Source organism: Bos indicus x Bos taurus, chromosome 19, assembly GCF_003369695.1.
Source record: "Bos indicus x Bos taurus breed Angus x Brahman F1 hybrid chromosome 19, Bos_hybrid_MaternalHap_v2.0, whole genome shotgun sequence".
NCBI classification, from domain to species: domain Eukaryota; kingdom Metazoa; phylum Chordata; class Mammalia; order Artiodactyla; family Bovidae; genus Bos; species Bos indicus x Bos taurus.
The window spans coordinates 19,722,835-19,739,030 of record NC_040094.1 but is presented as its reverse complement, the minus strand read 5'-3'; the positions used below and the strand labels follow the sequence as shown (position 1 = coordinate 19,739,030).

General features: G+C 35.8%; 2 protein-coding genes across 10 annotated transcripts in view; one reads left to right on the top strand and one right to left on the bottom strand.

Moving 5' to 3' along the window:
- NF1 (neurofibromin 1) overlaps positions 1 to 16,196 on the top strand; it is a 257,570-nt gene that overhangs the window by 184,664 nt on the left and 56,710 nt on the right. The window lies entirely within an intron of this gene.
- EVI2B (ecotropic viral integration site 2B) lies at positions 5,306 to 14,884 on the bottom strand. Its single transcript, XM_027516773.1, has 2 exons — positions 14,700 to 14,884; positions 5,306 to 7,972 (listed from the first exon to the last, which is right to left on the bottom strand). The coding sequence occupies exon 2, from the start codon at positions 7,957 to 7,959 to the stop codon at positions 6,589 to 6,591; it is 1,371 nt and encodes a 456-aa protein (XP_027372574.1). The 5' UTR covers positions 7,960 to 7,972; positions 14,700 to 14,884; the 3' UTR covers positions 5,306 to 6,588.

Genomic DNA, 16,196 nt, shown 5'->3' with positions numbered 1-16,196 from the left:
TCCACAACAAGAGAAGCCGCTGCATTGAAAAGCCCGAGCACCTCACCTGGAAAGTGGCCTCTGCTAACCACAACTGAGGAAAAACCCTCACAGCAGTGAAGACCCGGCACAGCCAAAAATTAAATAAAATTTAAAAGTAATAAAAAAAAACCCAGCCGTTATTGGACTTCCCTTGTGGCTCAGCTGGTAAAGAATCCGCCTGCAATGCAAGAGACTTGGGTTCAATCCCTGGGTTGGGAAGATGCCCTGGAGAAGGGAAAGGCTACCCACTCCAGTATTCTTGGGCTTCCTTTGTGGCTCAGCTGGTAAAGAATCTGCCTGTAATGCAGGAGATCCTGGTTTGATCCCTGGGTTGGGAAGATCCCAAGGAGAAGGGAAAGGCTGCCCACTCCAGTATTCTGGCCTGGAGAATTCCATGAGGTTGTAAAGAGTTGGACAGACCGAGTGACTTTCACTCACTCACTCACTCACTCACTCACTCATTAGCATATTACATATAAAGAAAATCTCTTTATGTCTATTTATTAAATCCTTCATTTTTCTCTAAATTACATTTGCCATTCTTTTATCCCAAATTTTACCCTAATAGAATTTACTGTAAAAATTGAAGCTTATTTTCTTAGAGGAGAAACTATACTCTAGGAGTCATGTTTTGTATGAGATTAATGTTCCTAGAAAAGTACCTACATTTTAAATGTCTGTGGTGTTCGAAATTTATTATTGATTAGGTACTTTATTCCCACTTTACTTTGAGGGTTCAGCCTGGAACTCTTTAAGATTCTTTCTGTGAATTTAAGAAGCCACTCATCAATCTTAGTGCTTAATAATAATGTTTTAAAAATACTGTGTTCAACAATATTATGGAAATACCAGATGAGAGTTTTGACATTTCAGTTTCTTCTGTTTTAGCTTCTGGGTATGTATGTTAAACTTCACAGGAAGTGGCTGAGGGTCAGTTTGTTGTTGTTTAGTTGCTAAGTTGTGTCCGGCTCTGCAACCCCATGGACTATAGCCTACCAGGCTCTTCTGACCATGGGGTTTCCCAGGCAAGAATACTGGAGTGGGTTGCCATTTCCTTTTCCAGGGATCTTCCCAGTGCAGGTATCAAACCCGCATCTCCTGCATTGGCAGGCAGATTCTTTACCACTGAGCCACCACAGGAGACCTGGGGGTCAGTTTACCAAACACTTCTTAAATCTCTCCTTTTAATTTTAGGAAGTCTCATTATATCCATGTGGAAGTAGAGTTATCCAGTTCCATTATACTTACTAGTACTTTTTTTTTTTTTGAAAGAAAGAACATGTTGTTTCAGTAGCTAGAGGATCATATGAATTTGTGTTTAGGCTGTATTGAAATCAGATTTTGCTGCATATGATAGAAAATTCCAGTATAATAGTAGTAGCAATGTTTCTCTTATTTTAAGTTTGGGGACATGTGAGGTTGTTTCTGTTATTCAAAGATTATTGGAAAATTCTCAAAAAGAAAAAGAGGGTGGAAGTACTATTTATAGCCATACCACCCTGAATGTGTCTAATCCAGAAGCTAAGCGGGATCAGGCCTGGTTAGTACTTAGATGGGAGAAAAAGGGAAGTACATTTTATTTATTTTTTGATTTATTCAAAAACATGTATATATTTTGGCTGTGCTAGGACTTCATTGCTATGTGCATGCTTTCTCTAGTTGTGAAAAGTGGGGCTCCTCTTTATTTGCGGTTCAGGCTTCTCATTGTAGTGGCTTCTCTTGTTGGGGCACAGACTCTAGGGCATATGGGCTTCAGTAGGCGCAGCTCACAGGCTCCAGAGTGCGGGCTTAGTAGTTATGGCACACAAACTTAGTTGGTCCGCTGCATGTGGCATCTTCCCAGACCAGGGATCAAACTGGTGTCCCTTGCATTGCAAGGCGGATTCTTAACCACTGAACCACCAGGGAAGTCCAGGAAATACATTTTAATGCTCTTGAATTGAAACCATCTGTCCTTATGATTTTAGAAATTCTCATGAAATAAAATAATAGTGTATTACTCCAAAAAATAATTTTTTGTAGGCTGAAGTGTTTGTTACAAATTATTTTAGATGTTATTCAGACACATTACATTTTATAAAAGTCTGTCAAGTCAAGAACTACAGTTGTTTATGCAACTATTATATTCTAGACTAAGCAGTAAATTAATTTACATATTCTTTTGTGAAACATGCTGTTCTAGGATATATTACCCCAATATTGTGAAAAGTATAACAAATTACCTGCCAAGGAACAGCTCGCCCATATTAATCAAGTTTGGCAACCCAATCCGTTTATCTTTGTTACTTAAGTTGATAACATTTATTGTGCTTATTTGAGAGTGAAAGTATTATGTTCTCTATTTTTAGTAATACAGACTGAATTTACTGCTGAAAACAGCTAAGAGTACTGAATAAAGTATTATAAAAGTATGGAAGGACTGACAAGATAGAAATTATCAAGTCAAAATTCAAAAAGGACCTTTCTCTTACCTCACCACCCTTTTCCCCCCATGCCACTGGCTTGTTGCCAAAACTCAGTCACTTGTTCCTAGGATGTCCCTCATCTGGATTTATCAGTTTGCTTCCTTGTGAAGATTTAATTTGTTCCTCTATCCTCATATTTCCTATAAATAGTTTCTAACAGCATTACATAGCTGCTTATTTATATCATCCTACAGTAGTTTCAAAATAATATCAAGTATTGCTACAGACAATTAGTTTATAGACTACTGAATAACGTTTAAGATTTGTTGCAGCCTTCTTTGTTTTAGAATGTATTTCACTAAGGATGTATAGTCAATTCTGTGTCCTAACGCAACTTGAAAGAAATAATTGTTTTCTCTATATTTTTATATCATCAACTTTACATAAAGTTCATCTGTTTCAGTTGCTTAGCAGTTTTTAGGGACTGTGTAAGTCAAAAACAAGGTACTTTCAGGAAAATTTTGCTTCTCTTTCCCCTCCACCCTATTCCTTTCCTCTTCCTATCAGTGACTGTTTTTATTATTGATAGCTTTTGATTGTATCTTAACAGTATTTCTTTTTGAAAACCCAACAAAAATATGTGTGTATGTATCATATGTTCTTACCCCTTCCTTATATAAGTGGTTACTACATATCTTGTTCTTTTTTTCTTAATAATATATCTCTAAGATCACCCCATGTCTGCGTATAGAGGTCTTTCACATTCATTACATGATTCATAGTGCTGCATTTGGGAGTGTACCATGGTTTATTTAACCAGTGCCCAGATGGGTATCTGGATTGTTTCTAGACTTTTGCTATTACAAATAATGCCACAGTGAATACCCTTGCATCTTATTTTGTCCAACAAGTCTTACAAAAAAATTTCTGTAAGTAGGATTGCTGAGTGAAAGGAAAAGTGCATTTGAAAATTTCCGGGTATTACCAGATTTCTCTCTGTAGATGGTACCATTTTGCAGTCTTAACAGCAGTGTGTCAGGGTGTCTGGTTCTGGAGACCTAGAGACTCTGTTGCTGAACTTCTGTATTTTTTTTTCTTACTATGAGAAAAGTTGCATATCTTTGTCTTTGTTTTCAAGGATCATTTTAAATTTTTCTTCTATAACTGTCTTTTATATGTTTTGCATACTTTTTCTAGTGTGTTGTGGGTATCCCTCCTCCACCACATCTGGGTTTAAGTTTTTTAAAATTTAGGGTTATTAGCCCTTTGTCTTAATTTAAGTTGCACATTTTCCCCCAGTTTGCCCTTTGTCTTTTGACAAAGGGTTTTTTTTTATGGTGTTTGTTTTATTTTTACATCTAAAAGTTTTATGTAATGGATTTCTTTTTTTTTAAGTAGTACTTTTGGATTTCAAGTCTCAAGTAGAAAGATTTGTCCTACTTTCAGATTATAAAGGAATTCACTCATATTTCTTCTATTATTTGTATAATTTCATGTTTTATATTTAGATTTAGGATCTATTTGGTGTTTGCTCTAATGTAATATGAAGTATAGATCCACTTTCATCATTTTCCAAACTCTGTCCAGTTGTCCCAATAATGATTTGAGATTTAAGTCTGTTTCTGGACTTTCCATTCTGTTCCACTGACCTGTTTATTCATGTACTAGTATTACAGTGTTTTACTTAGAGGTGACCGTTTATTTTGCTACTTCTACTTTTTGTTCAGAACTAGTTGATAATAGCAATTAAAGTCATTCTCATCTAATTCATTGTGTTGCCCACGACCAACACCGAATGGAACACACATGTGATACACGTGTGTTGCAGTGCAGAAGTAGATGCTTTTTGGTCCTATGTTAGTGAAAAGAATTCTGAACCAGGGGTTAGGAAACAAACTCCGGTTTCAGTACCACTCTTTCTGACCCCATTTTCTCAGCACTTAACAAATTAAAGGAGTTGAACTACATGGTCTTGAGAGTTGTCCTGAATCTCGTTAATACTGATCTGATAAGAGCACTACTGATGTGTGTAGTATGTAGTTCCACTTTTTATTCCCCTGTGGCTTATCCTTTTGCCATAGTCATGAAATAAACTTTCTCTTCTGGATCCTGCTTCTTTAATATTTTCTGTATGTTTTTCTTTGTTCCAGCATTTTCTTTTCTCCTGTGTTTCTTTTATTAGCTTGCATTTCTTTCTGCTGATTAGGCAAGGATTGCCACCGTTTGGCTGCTCAGCTTCCACTGACCTCAGTAGGGAAAAATTGCATGCAGTAAATGGGAATTACTTTCCCCCTGGCAGAGAATTTCTTAAACAAAAAGCAGCTGCTGACAGTAGTCTGTTCTTCTGTTATACGAAGAACAGAACAAGGAAAGCTTCCTCTTTGGTATTTGAAGAAATCAGACAAGCCTATGACCAGGTCATCAGCTCTTGATTTATCTATGAGGATTGGTATTTCCCTGTATTTCACAATACACTTCCTTTAAGAGGTCAGGAAGAAAGTGATTAACAAAAGGAAGAGCAGAATTGTGGAAAGAGCTCATTAGGTAACAATCCTACATATAAAACAAGAAAGTTTATGATGGTTTAAGGCATGTCAAACTCTTTACCAACTATAAAAACTTTATACCTTACTTACCCGAACTAGAATACTTAAAATTCAAAAGAATAATTGGAAATTCTTAAACTCCTAATTGTTGCTGAATAAGTTAACCTTAAAAATGGTAAGTTTGAAAAACACATGAAAGAAACTTTTTAGTGTGGAAGACAGAGGAAAACCAACATAACGTTGACAATTAATATCATACTTATTCAAGAAAAATAAGCTCAGTGTAATGTTTCTACAAATAAAAAGGTTTTACTAGTAAAGAAACATTCAGTGTCTGAAAGTCTGCTAGTTTTTATTAAGATTAAGCTTTGTTAGTTTCTTGAACACCAGTGCTACTAGTAAATGCATTATTCTGGAAAATTCCAGAACTATGAACAGTTCACAAAGGGTAAGTTACCACTAAAGCCACCATCTTTCATTCTAAGTGAGTGTTTCCCTCAGGAGTTCAGGTCAGGATAAGGAGGAAGAATTCGCGCTTTTCGGCAGAGAAGAACTTTTGTAGGCATGGGCTGGCATCTCCACATGAGTAAGCCAGTGAAGCTATACCTTGACTTTAACAAAGATTGGGCCTACCCCCTACTCTGATAACTCATTACCACTTGTCAAGTAGTGAATAAAAGATGAAATTCTGTGTGAGAAAGGTGGTTCAAGAGTTTTTTGGAATGAAGCCATAGAGGTTTGGTTTTGTTTGTTTTTTAATAAGATTTCAGTTTGCTTGGGTGCTTGAGGCATATACAAAATCAACTGGGAATTCCCTGGTGGTTCAGTGGTTAGGACTCCATGCTTTCACTGCCAGAGGCCTGGGTTCAGTCCCTGGTTGGGGAGCGCTAAGATCCTGCAAGCTATGTAGCCTGGCCAAAAAAAAAATAAGAAACACTTTAAAGAGGCTAGTTTTAAAATTTGTGCTCCCCCAACAAAATAGGAAAATGTTTAAGTCTACATTTTATGGGCCTGCTTGTATTTTTTTCAGGGTAAGTGTCCCCAGCTCAACTCTCCAATATGATGTTTTAATATGTTTGTCTTTCAGTTTCCAATGAGAGCTAAAAGGAAATTTATTCTCAAACACATGCGTTTTAATCTCTCATCCCCACAACCTTGGAATATTTATTTAGTACCTGAGGTATTAATTTAAAACTTAAAGTTTTGTTTAAAACTTGGTGTACGCATTTAAATTCTCAGACACACTCCTCCTCAAATTTTGATATGGAAAAATAAAGTTTAACCAAAGTAACTTTATACACAGCTTTTCAGGAAAAACATATCTATTGGGTAATAATAAGTATATGTATGTTCCTTGTTTCCAAAATAGTTAAGTTATTGATACACATACCATCCACATTTGTAAAATATACCATACATTAAAGTTAAGTCCTATTGGCATAAATAAGTTCCACTTATATACATAGGCTTTGAGCAGATTTTAGGTAGTTCCTGAATAAAAATCAAAATTGGCTACCAATTGCCATTTAATATATTTTATCACACGAAGAAAAACAAAATATTGGAGTCCTTTGAGAAAAATAGAAGATCAGTTTTAAAGCAAGTGGTAATATTTATTACAGTTCTGCAGGTGGGGGTGGCAGAGATTCATTGAGATCTTGATCAAAGTCAGGAGGAATAGGAAATTCCTGACATTGGATCTCATTGTTGCAATCTTCCTGGTTTTTCATAAAATCTCCTGGTGGCACAGTCAAGTTAAATGAGTCAGGGGGAGGTGGAAATGACTGTTTGGACTCAGAATTATGGTGTTCAGAGATTTGATTGAGACAATCTAGAGATGCTGGGAGATTGGTGGAATTGTTTGGACGAGGAGATTCAGTTATCATCGTGGGTTTATCGGATTTGTTCCCCTCCTGTCCTTCGATATCAAGAAGGGAAGCAGGTGGTGGAGGCAGATCTGTGTCATCTGAAGAGGAAACAGCTGTGCCAATTGTTGACCCATCACCGCTGTCTTCTGATGTACCATTTGCCTGATCTTTTATTCTCTCTGTTTTGGGATTGTTAGAATCTTCAGTGTTTTCCTTTGATTCAAACAACTTAATTTCTAAGTCATCTGCTAAAAGTGCACTTTTGCTTGGTTTCCAGACCATAAGTGAAATAATTGATGAACGTTTTGGGAATGCTTCATTTTCTCTAATGTTATCCAAACATATGTCAGGGGTTTCGCCATCAGCAAACGGAGACCTACCTGCCCAATTTTGATCATTTAACACTGGTTTTCGCAAACATTGCCATAATACAATCATGAGTACAACTACCAACATAGTAGTCAGAATTGCACCAATTAATATGGCTGGTATTGAATAAGCATAATTGGCTTCCTTTGGGATATTTGTTGTACGGCTAAATTCGAAGTTGAATCCTGGTGTCTTCCTAGGTGAACTTTTGACAGTTGGTGTTGGTTGTATGGATATATTATGAACAGTCGGGGATATTGATTTCCTGGAAGAGGTGTGGGTAGATGATGGTTGTTGAGTAGGAGTAGAAACTGATGGTGGTGATTGTCTGGTAGAAGAATAGGCAGATGGTGATAGCTGTATGGCAGAGGTAAACACAGGCAGTGCTGTTCCTTGGGAGGAGGTGTTGGCTATTTGTATTGTTTTTCTGGTGACATTATAGACAAGTGGTTGTCCAGGAGAAGTATGTGCTGCTGGTTTCCCAGAAGAAGCATAGGCAAGTGGTGTTGGTTGTCCAGCAGCGATTTTGGCAGTTGTTATTGGTTGTCCAGAAGATAGGTTGTTGAATTGTGTTGGTTGACTTGAAGGATTCTCTGTCGTGCCCTGAGAATTCGCCGAGATATATGGCATTGATGGTCTAAATAAAGTAGATTGTGGTTGCCTCTCTGTTGTAGTTGCTTCTGTCTCTGAGAAAAAAGTATCATTCAGGTGTCCGCAAAACAAAATTAAGATGAAATACTTGAGATCCATTTCAGAATGTTTCCTTTTTGCCAGTAGTATTATAATAAAAGAAAGAAAGATAATTACATATCATTTAGTATTTATCATTGCTAATTTAGACTTGATACACTCCCAGCTAACATGAAGAGCTCTTAACTATACCGTAACTTACCACGTGACATTTGGACCCCAAAGGCAGTGATCTCGCGTAATTCTTTGGGAAGGTTTGTACTTGGCACTGTTGCCCCTGTGGGTTTATTGCACTGCAGCCCTTTGTTGCATAGTCACGCATCTCAAATGCACGGGCTCCATATGCTGGAGCCGTGTGCACACTGCTTTCTCCCCTGTTTCCTGCTAGAAATACATTGATCCTGCTGCCTCAATGGGCGCCAGTAACCATCTATTACTTAATCCAGTGGTTTCTTTTCTTTTTTTCTCTCTTGATCACATTTGACACCATTGATTATTCCTTCACTGCTATTCGAGTAGCTCTTTGGAGTCATTTTCCTTTCATATTCATCTCACTAGCTCCTGTTTTTCTCTTGCATCCTAAATACAGTACTTGATATGTTTTCTGTCTTCACTCTTCACTGCTTTTCTTAATCCTGAATCTATCAGGTTTCACCTCTCACCTTTAACCTCTAGCTCCCAAACCTGTGTATCTAGCCTAAATTTCCTTAATTCTTGTTCCATTTATATGACTTCTTGGTGGGCATTGCCATGTACATATTTCACTATCAGCAAATTCAGCGTATTTAAGTCAGAATTCATCTTCATCTTAAAAGTGACCCTTCTCCTGATTTCTGGTTTTGCTAATGGTATTACCTTTGTGAGTTTCTCATGCCCACAACCTATTAAGTAACCTTTGCAGCTGTATCCAGGACAGTGTCTTTATATTAGAATCTCACATTTCTAAAGGATTCAATTCAACTCGTACTTGAAAGTCCTAAAATGCTCTTCGAGTCTGGTTGAGGGAAGTAGTCTTGCTGCTACTTCATTTATTCATTGATTAGCACCATGTTTTTATCAGGCTCTGTTCTGGTTTAGGAGATACCAAAATTAAAAAAAAAATTTTTTTCTAGTAGTAGAAACAATAAATCAATCTAATTTGATGTTTTCTCAGAAAGGTATGCAGGAGATGCACAGAGGAACTAAGCTAGCCTGGGAGAGCTTCAGGGAAGGTTTCTCAGAGAAGTAAAACTTGAACTGAATCTTGTCTATAAGAACTAAGTAAATAAAATATTCCAGCCAGGGGAACAACATGCAGGCATAGGAAAATGAGGCATGTGTTTAAGTTTGTGGGGTAGGGTTACCTGTGGGATGTGGCAGATGCTAAAACTTGAAGAGTCTTTTCAAGTTTCATTTCTGTTTCTGTGGCCTAAAGATCTATCTAACCATAACTACTCAATTAATATCTCCTGGTCTCAAATGTCTTGTCTCTAAAGTAAGGCTAGTTTTCAGCTCTGTATGTAATACTTGTTTCATACATCTTTAAACACAATGGTAACTATTTGGTTATTTCTTAATATTAAGGAAAGGAAAATCTCTGGGTTTTAAATCCTGGTCAATATGATTTGAAACTATAGTTTCTCTGTGATTTTTTTAAGCCAATCTGAGAGAGGTTTGATGGTCTGTACAAGCCTGATGGCAAGGTACAATAACAGATGAGGAACTCCCTCAAGTTTGCAAAGAAATAGACTTTTTTAGCATATTTGAGTGGTTTTCATTGCTTATTCCTCTACCAGTTTGTATATAGTGATGATAAATTACCCTATTTTAGTAGAGGAGAAGGAATGTGATTTTTTTTCCTATGTAGTCTCCTGCTTTTTATTTCTCTGTAATACTTAAAGCTTTAATTTTAAAATATTTCTCCTTTAAGTTCCCCTGCACACTGCTGATGAATTAATCTTCTGACAACCAAGCTTTATCACGTCTTTGCTCCCTTGCTTATTGTTGCTCAGTTGCTCAGTCATGTCTGACTCTCTGTGACCCCATGGACTGCAGCACTCCAGGCTTCCCTGTCCCACCATCTCCCTTGCTTGAGGGTTCCCCATTGGTATCAAGGTAAAAATCTAAACTGAGTTTTCTGTTTGTGGCCTGAGTTTACCAGTCCAGACTCATATCTCATGACTGCAACTTCTCATTTAGCCTCTTCCTCATCTTACATACTTCCTAAACACACACTTTTCTCCCTTTAGCAGACACTTTGAATTATGCTATTCTTCACCCTCTGAGAGTGTGTTCTTTTTCCTAAACCACTCTCTTCCCTGTTCTGGTTGCCTAACTGTGAATCTGTCATCATCTGTCAGACCTCAGCTTAAATTCCCTTCTTAGACCAAATTCTCTGTGACTGAGCACAGCCCAGAGAGCTCAGCCATTCCCTGAGTTCCCCCTCGTTCTTGTTCTCTTTATGGTTCCTTGGATAATTCTTTATATACGTACCTGACTCACACTTCTTTTCTCTCAAATAATTGTGTTTATTTTTTATTTCTTAACTTTTCACATTTTCTTTTTGTTATCTCCATCACCTCAAATAAGATTTTAAAGAACTTTGAAGAAGGCAAAAAGTAACAAAGAAAAATCCTTATCTAGAACATCCTAAGTGCTATACCATCTCAGGTGTTTTACATACTTCATTTCGTTTAACTTTTACATAATTTTGTGAGAAAGATGGAGGAATCTTTGATTTACAGATAAAGAGACAAATTTAAATGTGTTAAGCAATTTGCCAAATGTAATGTCAGTATTAGTGACAGGGAATTTATACCCACAGACCCATCTGATTTTAAAGCATATGTTGTTTCTGCTACTCCAAATTGTCTGTTTTTATATGTTGATTTCTTTACAGCAGAATGCTGTATGTGTTAGCAGCTCAGTAAACAGTTAACCTATAATTGGGCTTCTTGGTTTCTTTTCCATTTCAGTTTTTTGCTGTTTATTAATACTTCTTCCGGAATGTAACTGGTTGTCGTTCAGTTGCTAAGTCATGTCCGACTCTTTGCAATCCCATGGACTGTGTAGCACGCAAGACTTCTCTGTCCTCCTCTATCTTCCAGAGTTTACTCAAAATGTTCATTGAGTCAGTGATGTTATCTGACTATCTCATTCAGATGGTTAGAATGTAAGCAGAGAGGTAAAATCTGAGTTATTAAATTATGCCTTCTATTCATTTCGTAAAGGGTTTAATAGGGAAAATTTTGAAACTTTTGGCATAAATATGGAAATTTAAATCATCTCTACATGGTTATCATCCATGAAGTTCCTACCTACTGTTCTTACAGATTACCCCTTTCCCCAAAGAAGGCCTTATTAGAAAGTATTATTCTTTAGAGATTCACTTTAGTTTTCTAAAAAATGCCATCCAGAGCAACAGAAAACATAGGCCATGAATTATCTTCAGCCAAGAATGTGTCTTGTGACTTTTCTTAAAATTTTTAAAAACCCTTCACAGTTCCTTTTTTCAGTTAGCTAAAAAAAGCATTAGAGAAGGAAAGAACCCAGATAGGAACATAATTATAAGCCCAGTTGAGTTTGTATGGTCAATTTTGATAGGGTGTAACCTCTTTTGTTAATAGGAATGTCATAGGACCTTAAAGAGTGTGAGATTTTCCACTTGTCATTTAAGGGTTACAGCAGTATTAAACCAAATTCTTTTTTTTTACCTATCCTACCCCTTTCTCCAGTTAGCTATACCCTCCTAGGGTCTGCTACATTGGAATGCTCAAATCTGTCTTAGAATTCCGCTACAGCAATTCAGAATAGTCCAGAGAAAAGGAATAAGATTTCAAAGAAGAGTAAATGAAGGGGAGAGGTATAGTGAAGAAACAGACTTTTTTTTTCTAGTTCAGTGACAGTGAGGGCAGTGTTATTACCAGTGCAGAAAGTTACTTAATATATGTGTATATATGTATATGTATGTATGTATGTATATGTGTATATACGTAGGCCATGTGTACCTGAAATACCAACATTATTTCTTCAGGAGAAGGTAGAGAGAAAGAACCATAGGGGGGGCAAGGGAGTAAAAAGGAGGAGAAAATGTTGGCTACAATGAAATGAAAAAGGAATGCAAAGAAATAAAAAATAACACAAAAGATAAAAATAAAGCCAAACAAAGGATAAACAGCAAATACATGGAATGGGGAGGTAAATTGATTAGAGAAGGTATTGAAAGAAAGAAAAGTTACTAAAAGGCTGAAGAACAAATAGTGATTATGTATTTAGCAAGAAGTTAGGGTAGAAGGTTAAAGCGAACAAAATTAGAAATTGGGGGAGAAGACCAGAGTAGATGAAAGAAGGAACTACAGAATGCTGCTTTCTGTCTTTGCGGATGCAGGAATCAGCAGAGGAACAGTGTTCTCAAAATGGAGGACAGGCCTGAGATCACCCATCTTGTCAAACTCACTTACCTTTCATTTCAGGACTCCTATCTAAGCATCCTTAAGATTTCCTACTCCCCCCGCCCCCCACTGTTTTTTGGCACTTAGAAGCTACTTGTTAATTACTCTAAATAACCTATGAACAATCTATATAGCATTTTTTCTAGAATTTCCCTAGTCTGCTGCTTAGGCAAACCCTAAATTTGTCTACCTTTATATGGCAGTATTTTGCTCATTATTTTAGGTTGGGACTCTTGAGGTTTAACTCAGATTTTGGTTCTTTGTTTTTCCTGAATATTGAAAAAATTTCAGAAAGAAGAAAAACATCAGCTGTTTTAATTAAGCATTTGAGACGCAATTAAAGTTGGAGTCCCCTTAATGCATAAGTACATAAAGAGTTTAGCATGTAAAACTGATGCTAAGTTGGATATGATAAGAGAGATGTTACTGTCTTTTAAAGAAGAATCAAGGAGATTTGGCGGGCATATCCTAGATAAGGCAAATATAGGTAGTGGTATCAAAAAAATAACATCTGAGTTTCAGTTACTTTGTTATAATACAGATATAATAGATTAAAATTTAGTGGTATTGTATCTCCTGCTAGTAAAGTTATGAAACCAGAAAAGGAAGAAGACAGCGATTCTGTATCTTGATGAAAAGCAGCAAGGGGAAATTAACTTTGAACTATGATAGGAATTACTTGATGACTATCTTTTATCAAAAATAGCTACCATTTACTAAGTACATGCCAGATGTTTGGCACTGTCCTGTTTTAATGAGGAAGGTGATGTTATCGTCACTGTACAGATAAAACTGAGACACAGAGAAGTTGGATAATTTGCCGAAGTGTCACAGCTCTTAAGTAGTGGCACTGATACAGAAATCAGTCAGTCATGTATAAGATCTCTTTCCTTCCATTACATTCATAGTAAAATTCTGAAACAGGAGTGCTTGAAGAGGAAAAGAGATGTGAACTCTCTGGGAATAGATAATGTAAGTAACTTTTGGAGTTAGCTTTTTAAAAGGTTGGACAAGAACTACCAGAAAACCATTTTAGTCCTTTGACTAGGAAAACAATTATGGGAGTTTTGATTAGGTAGCCTGTAAACTGGCATAATTGGGATGACTTTTAAAGATTGGACATTGACAGGCATCAAATTTTCATTTAAAAAATTCAGAATTCATAATTTCCCTCTGAGTGGAAGTATATAGGGATTAGTTGGAAAACACAGGCACTATTAAACCCTACATTTGGAACAGATTCTTTAAAAATATATAGATAAGCATTGTCAAAAAAAATGATAAAAATCTTTCTGTATTAATTTCTGTAATAGTTACTTAGAAGAAATCTAAAGTGGACTTCTATAAAAGAAAGTCATAAGTACTTTATGAAATGTTGAAGTAGGATATTACCCACTATGAATTTACCATTCTATGATATTACAAGTCTATGTAAATAAACTCTTGGCAGTTTTTATTTTGGAGGATATTCGCTTTGCAATTGTCCAAGTTACTCAAAGAAAACATCTTTTCTCCATGGTTAGCAACTCTCTATTCTATGAGTTTTATTTTCCATATCTATTTTATACTGCTTACTAAAGACTCAGATAATGTGTGACATAAATATGTAGTGATGAGTATATGCCCACACATTTTACCATAGCAGTTTTTTTCTTAGCTTTAAATATTAGTGATAATATTTTCATGTCATCATCATTACTAAAATTCTATTTGTGTAAAAAAGCATATTTAATAATAATCATTGAGTGTCTCATCTAATCACCTTTGTTTATTTTTAAATGAAGGTGACCATTCTCTCTATGAAAACTGAAGGGGATTAAAAAATAAAAATAATTTAAACCTATGGATTGTGTTATATATAGGAAATTTTCATATAAAGAAAATAAAATTTTTTAACAGTTGGTATTTTGGGGTTGTAGATTTAGCCATCACTCATGAATTCTAGTTTTATTTCCAACCCTTAGCTTTATCTGCCATGGGTGTAGTTTTATTTCTTTTAATTACAGAACTGAGGTCAACAAACATAATGATTGAATAAACTTTAAAGGGTTTATATTACATAAACCTAGGTGAAAATTTTTCTGAAGGCAAGCTCAACACTGAATTTTTAAAATTCCATGCAACAAAACCACAATACCTGTTATATAGATACCTTTAGACAATCAGACTTTAAGTTTAAAACAATAATAACATTTTAGTTTTAAAAATTGGAGCGGGAAATGGCAGCCCACTCCAGTATTCTTGCCTGGAAAATCCTATGGACAGAGGAGCCTGACTGGCTACAGTCCATGGGGTCACGAGGAGTCAGACAAAAGTAAATTTTATATAAAACAAAGATCAAACCAGATTGCCTGTGTGAAATTGTCTTACCTTGGCTGTTAACTTCTTTTGCAGAAGGCTAAATTCTTGTTCTAACTGGACATTTTGGTGCTTTGGCTAAGAAAGCAAAAAGTGGTTCCGAACGTTCAGATTAAAAATGATCCTCTAGCACATTGAAATAGGTTCTGTAGAGAAAGAGGAAGTTTATCAATAGTTGGTTCCGGAAGTGCAATAAGCCACAAAATGACTAAGAAAGTACTACTTTAACAGAGCTTAATTTGAAACACAATTTGGAGCTACATGATTTGAGTGCTTTTAATTAACATTTGTAAGTAAACATTTGAGACTCTCTAGTAATGTGATTCAGTCAGTTCGGTTGCTCAGTCGTGTCTGACTCTCTGAGACCCCATGGACTGCAACACACAGTAATGTGATTATATAGTTTAAATACTTAAAATAGAACCTTGGAGAGAAAGTTATATAAGGAAAAACTGCCAGTCAGGTTACTACCCATAGTGAGATTTCTTTTCATAACAAATGAATGATGTGTCCTGTTTACTTGTGTGACCGTAGGCAAGTCGTTGTACTTCTGGATCACCGTTTCCTCCTCTGGAGGAATACTTCTGTTACTAGGTTTTGAGAGGATTCAATAAGATAAAATATATAAATGCCTTACACACAGTCGGTAGCCAGAAATGTTATTTCCTCTTACATAATTTAGGCTAAACCCAGGTAAAAGTATGATTAATTTTTTCCAAATAGTTTCCTAAATGATTTTTAAGTTCAAGTCCACAACTCTTTAATTACCCACAAAGTAGGTAATTGTCAGTGCAAAGTAAAAATAAATTGGGAATCATCTTCTAAATAAGTTAACTAATAAGTATGTTGAGAAGAGTATGAGTCAGTATAAAAACACATTTCTTTCAGCATGTCACCTTCTAGACTCTCTCATCTGAAAAGTGGAGATCATAATTCTTAATTTATAAATGTATTATGGGATTAAATAAATGTAAAGTGCCTAGCATCACACCTATTATAGTAGATGTTGTAAGCATTAAACCACACACTGTTTTCCCCTGGTCACTGCTGAGGAACACAGATAATTAAGACCTAGTTCTTAATTTCAGGGCACTTATAACTTGGTAGAAAAAGAAGATTTAAAAAAAAAATATGCTATAAACTTATTTTATGGAATATAATTTGCTATATATATTGAATTGGCCAAAAAGTTTGGGTTTTTCTATAAGATGTTATGGAAAAACCCAAATGAACTTTTTGGTCAACCCAATATAATATAAAGTATGCCACGTAATTTTTAAATGTGCTATAAATTTTTGTTTCACTATTTTTAAATCCCTAAATTAATAAGCATGTGGACCATAGCACCCAATGGTAGAAAAGTAGCCTTGTTCAAAAGTAACTTTAGAACTCAAAACATATCTTACCCTGTCATCTTTAAACAGTGGTTAAGTTTGGAAAGGAACCACTTTCATGAGCTACCATTGGATGTTGTCAGTCTGAGGACGTGTGTTAAATAGCCAAGATAGT